General features: G+C 38.9%; 1 protein-coding gene across 1 annotated transcript in view; it reads left to right on the top strand.

Annotated features, from left to right (window-relative positions):
- RNF216 (ring finger protein 216) overlaps nt 1-5891 on the top strand; it is a 190721-nt gene that overhangs the window by 158869 nt on the left and 25961 nt on the right. Inside the window, exon 16 of the mRNA XM_003795432.3 lies at nt 2329-2551. Coding sequence (XP_003795480.1) covers nt 2329-2551 — 223 coding nt within the window. The remainder of the gene's footprint in view (nt 1-2328; nt 2552-5891) is intronic.

The following is a 5891-nucleotide window of genomic DNA, read 5'->3' on the forward strand; positions in this document are numbered from 1 at the left end:
AAATAAATAAATAAATAAATAAATAAAGTACAACTCAGTCTCTACAGGAGGGTTTGTACTATAGAAAATCACAGGGAGCCATAGGTGGGAAGATTGCTTAAGGTCAGGAGTTTAAGGTCAGCTTGGGCAACATAGCAAGACCTGGTCTCTACCAAAAATGGAAAAAATGAGCTGAGTATGGTAGCATATGCTTGTCCCAGCTGCTCCAGAGGCTGAGGTGGGAGGATTACTTGAGCCTTGAGTTTGAGGTTGCAGTGAGCTGTAGTAGCTTCTCTGCATTCCTGCCTGGGCAACAGCGGAAGACCCCAACTCATAAACAATAAAAGGAATAAAGAAAAAAGACAAAATTACAATTATGTTTAGACACAGCCTTTTAAAATGGAAACTTTTTAATCAGAACCTTGGATCTTCTTTTTTGTGATGGAGTCTTACTGTTTCACAGGCTAGAATCCTGTGGCATCAGCCTAGCTCAACTTCTGGATTCAAGGGATCCTCTAACCTTGGCCTCCCAAAGTGCTAGGATTAGAGGCATGAACTACCACACCCAGCCAGAACCTTGAGTGTTTTTTGTTTATTTTTTTGTTTGTTTGTTTGTTTTTGGAGACAGTGTCCCACTCTGTCTCCCTGGGTAGAGTACTGTGGTGTCACGGCTCACAGCAACCTCAGTCTCTTGGGCTTGAGCGATCCTCTTGCCTCAGCCTCCAGAGTCGCTGGGACTACAGGTGCCTGCCACCACACCCAGCTAGCATTTTTTGGTAGAGACAGGGTCTCACTCCTGCTCAGATTGGAGAACCTTGGGTCTTAACATGGAGCACTGAGTAGTATTGTCCTCATTGCTGGGTAACTAAGACCATGAACATATGTAGTCTCTTATTAAGCCAAAAATAATAAATTCACTTTATCTAGGCTTTGTCTCCTTGATGTTTTCTGTTCAATTAAAGTTAGAATTCATTTGTTCTATGACTTGAACTGGGTTTAAGTTGTTTTCAATCTACACTTCTACCTTCCTTTATTTTAGGCTATTCACAAATTAGGCCTAAGTAAGTAGCAGCCGATTTTTTAATGTATTTTTCTGTTTTTAAGCACATGATCTGATTTCTAAGGAGCCCACTGCAGCAGTCTTCTAAATATCAGTAGTTAAAAGCACTTGCCAGAGTCACCTGGCTGCGCTCACTTAACAGAATTAGTAGCAGGAGGAAGAAAGGTGGTATTGCCAGCCTCAGTCCAGAGTCTGAAGCCCAGAACTCACTCCCAGCCTGTTATTAACATGAGGCCAGAGCTGTAGGGAGAGTTGTGGTTTATCCAGCTGTCCACTATTTGGGTCCTTTGTGTTCTGCCCAGGTCTTAGTAGCATATTTCTTAACTCTCCCTTATCAAAACTGCACTTACAGCTTGGCACTCATAGCACAGTGGTTAAGGCGCCAGTCACATACACCAAGGCTGGCGGGTTCAAACCCAGCCCGGGCCAGCTAAACAAAAAAGACAACTGCAACAGAAAAATAGCCAGGCATTGTGGCGGACGCATGTAGTCCCAGCTACTTGGGAGGCTGAGACAAGAGAATTGCTTAAGCCCAAGAGATGGAGGTTGCTGTGAGCTGTGATACCATGGCACTCTACCCAAGGCAACATAGTGAGACTCTGTCTCAAAAATAGATAAATATCTGCACTTACTCTGCAGGCTGATAAAATGTCCCAGCCCCTACCCTTTGCCTTCAAGACTTAGTAGAGGAGAACACATAAACCATTATAGATGAAAGCAGTAAGTGTTACTTTATAGTTACAGAATGCTACAGAAGCACCTAATTCAGCAGTGCAGCTCCAGACAAAAGAGCGATCTGTCATTTTCACACTAGTCAGTTGCCTTTGCATATCAGTTCAAATGATTCTGGAAACAGGTAACTTCCCATTAGCCAGGATGAAGTCATGTTCAAGCCCAGGCCTGAGCTGTAAGAGATGCTCCTTGGGAGTGTGAGACTGACATTGGAAGTAAGCTCTACCAACAAAGAAGGCCTGGTATTCAAAAATCCAGGGTGTATAACTAACTGAGCCTTAATGGCTCTCATTTGTCCAACGTTGTATATCTAAAACATAACTTAGGAAGAGTATGAGGAAACTGAGTCTCCAGGCAGTTGGGTAATTTACCCACGCTCATGATAAACTTTGGAACCAGTCTTCAGACTCCAAAACATGGGCTCTTTTCACTCTTTGAATGTCACCAAAAGCCATAGGCATTTGTTATGTGTGGGAAGAAATAAATGCTTAATGGCTATAATGTTTTTTGTCCTTCCTCTACTTCACTGCCAGCTGCAATCATGTTTTTTATTTCAGTGAAGAAAAAATGACTGCTGCCCGCATTAGAAAATGCCACAAGTGTGGGACCGGTCTCATCAAATCTGAAGGCTGCAACCGCATGTCTTGTCGCTGTGGTGCCCAAATGTGCTACCTCTGTCGCGTGTCTATCAATGGGTATGACCATTTTTGCCAGCATCCCCGGTCACCGGGAGCCCCCTGTCAGGAGTGTTCAAGATGCTCTCTCTGGACTGACCCCACTGTGAGTAGATATATGGCTTCCATTGCATTATGGGGGGAAATGTCAACAAATTTCTATAATGAAAAAGTATTTTGTATAGTCATAGTAAATTTCGACTCATGAGAAGATGTAGGAAATTACATAGATCAATAACCAAAGGAAAAAAAATGGAGAAAGTAATCAAAAGCTATTCTTCAGAATGCAGCATACCCAAACAGTTTTATGGACAAATTCTCCCAATCCTTAAGAGAAGAAAATTTTTCTATGCCATCTGAAATATTCTCGAGCATAGGGAAGTAAGGAAAGTTATATATACATTTGTATAAAGTAAACATAATGCTGATACCAAAGCCTGACAGAGATAGCCCTAAAAAAGAAAAATACAGATTTGTTACAAATTTCATTTACAAATATAGGTGTTTTTTGTTTTTTTTGAGACAGAGTCTCACTGTGTTGCCCTCAGTAGAGTATCATGGTGTCACAGCTCACAGCAACCTCAAACTCTTGGGCTTAAGCAATTCTCTTGTCTCAGCCTCCCAAGCAGCTGGGACTACAGGCTCCTGCCACAACGCCTGGCTATTTTTTGGTTGCGGCTGTTGTTGTTGGCCCAGACCAGGCTCAAACCCACCAGCTCCAGGTGTATGAGGTGTACCCTCTAGCTGCTGAGCTACAGGCACCAAGCAACAAATATAAGTTTTAAATTCTCTAAATATTAGCAAATAGAAAGCATAACCAAGTGAGTTTGTTCCAGAAATGCAATGATAGTTTAATATTAACTCTATTGGTAGAATTCACCATATGATATCTTTAGATAATAAAAAAGTATTTAATAAATATTGTTCTTGATTTAAGTTTTAAAAGATAGTATTAGAAATATGGTTCCTTAATATGACTTATTTAACCCCTAGATTTCAAAATAATAGTTAACATATATTTAGTAGTGAAGTACGTGGAAGTATTCCCAATGAGGTCAGGTATAAGACTGTCAGCACTATTTTGTTCTGAAACTGATACCCAATGCAGTTAAAATTTAAAAGTATAGTATTAGAGATGGTAATAGCACCATGTGTCAGACACAGTTCTAAATACTTTCATATGTAAAGAAAGGTAAGTTTACCAATTTAAACCTGAAAAAGACTAGATAATAACCTGGAAAGCTTATTACAGCAGTAGAAAGATGGCTAGATAGAAAAAATATATCTAATGCCATTTGCAATAGTAGTACAAATCATAAAATACCATAGAACAGGAGTATCCAGCCTTTGGCTTCTCTGAACCACATTGGAAAAAGAAGAGTTGTTTTGGGCCATACATTAAATCTACAAACACTAATGAAAAAGCCAAAGAGTAAGAAAAAAGATCTGTGCTTAATTTATGATGTCTGCCACAAGTAAGCAAAAAAGTCCTCACAACATAATCCTAATTATGCAGCGGCCTGGCAAGTTTGCAATCACTAATATAGAAAATGTACATATCTAGGTAATAAAACATCTTCAGGGTTTTTTAATATTTTTTCTTATAAAAGTAAAAGAAAAGTGGGCAACATAAAACTAGTGGGATATTTAACATTATATTTGAGAAACTAATGCATTAATATTCTGGAAGTAGTTGAATTCTCCATGAGTTGTTAAGGAGTAGGGAGCTCATCAGATATTTTGGTTTCACTTTTACTCTTAATGTGCTTCATACTTGGAAAGAGTTGCTCACAAGTATAAGTGCTGCCAAAAAGTGATGACATAAGGTGTGATTGTGAAGCAAGGGATATTTGTCTCTGGGAAGATAGGACCTATATAAAAGTCCATAAAGAGACATGATCAAATTTCTTTTAAGTTGAATGTCAGATTATAGGTCTGTGCATTCCATTTGAAAATTGGCAGGTAACATATTTATGTCAACTGAAAATGGAGTCACAAATGCACCCAAATATTGATTTTTTTGTTTTCAAATACTTGTATCAAATCAAAAAGCAAGGCTGCATATTTTTCTCTGTTCATAGGACTGTGTTTCACTAATATGTCAAAATGCATAAAATTGTTTGCCTTATTTTGAGCTTGCCATAATTTCATTTTCATTTGAAATGCTATTATAGTTTGAAACACTGTATTAATTAGTTAGTTTTCACCTTGAAGACACGTGTTTACCTCATTTAAATGAGTGGTTAAATCCACTAAAAATGATAAATCAGAAAGCCAATTTTCATCATCAAGTTTGGTTTAGTATTTTTGTTTCTTGGGGGGTTTTTTGTTTGTTTGGTTGGTTGGTTTTTTTGAGGCAGTCTCACTCTGTTGCCCTGGGTAGGCCATGGCATCCTAGCTCACAGCAATCTTAAACTCCTGGGCTCAAGCAGTCCTCTTGCTTTAGCCTCCTGAGTAGCTGGGACTACAGGCACCTGCCACAATGCCCAGCTAGTTTATCTATTTTTGGTAGAAACAGGGTCTTTGTTCTGGCTGGACTTGAACTCCTTAGTTTAAGAAATCCACCTGCCTCCGCCTCTCAAAGTGCTAGGATTATAGGTATGAGCCACCACATTCAGCTCAACTTTGGTTTTTGATACCATAAACAACTTAATGACTTGTCACAAATCATAAAATCCTTTCACACTCTACCCAGGGCAACAGAGTAAGACTCTGTCTCCAAAAAAAAAAAAAAAAAAATTTTATTTTCAGCATTTAGCCTTGACTTAGCCATCTTTCTTCTGAAAACTATTGATACATGATATTGTCATAGCATCAGTCCTTTTAAGGAATTCCTGGAATTGGCAATGATTCAGTCCCTTGGCCCTTAGGAAATTTGCTGTCTCCATGACAATTTGCGTGACATTACCATTTTTAAAGGTTTTGCATGTAAATTTTCTTGATGAACTATGCAATGATACTTCATCAGACATGAGTTTTGGGTAGCAATTGCATCATCTTCTATTAATTTTACAACTGCTTCTCTTTTACCTACCATCACCAGGCACCATCAGTAACTATACCATATATGTTGACATTGGACAAAGAAAATTGCTTCAACATATTTCACACTACTTCCTTTAACTCTCTTGATTTAGATGTCTTCTTTAATGGTACTGAAGAAGCCATTTCTTTAGTGACATTGTATTCATCATCAATACCTTTAATAAAAATGGTAAGTTGAGCCATATTTGCCACATCAGTGCTGTCATCCATTGCCAAAATTTACAATTAACAGCTTTATTCTCCAAACTTCCTTTAATAAATTTTCCAGTTTCTTCAATTTGCCTGGCTGTGTAGTCTGGTGAGAAAACTGATTTTAGAAATATCCCAGTTTTGGCTCGGCGCCTGTGGCTCAAGTGGCTAAGGCACCAGCCACGTACACCCAAGGTGGCAGGTTCGAAGCC

This window comes from Otolemur garnettii, unplaced genomic scaffold (assembly GCF_000181295.1).
Source record: "Otolemur garnettii isolate 467f Iridium unplaced genomic scaffold, OtoGar3 scaffold00092, whole genome shotgun sequence".
In the NCBI taxonomy this organism is placed as follows: domain Eukaryota; kingdom Metazoa; phylum Chordata; class Mammalia; order Primates; family Galagidae; genus Otolemur; species Otolemur garnettii.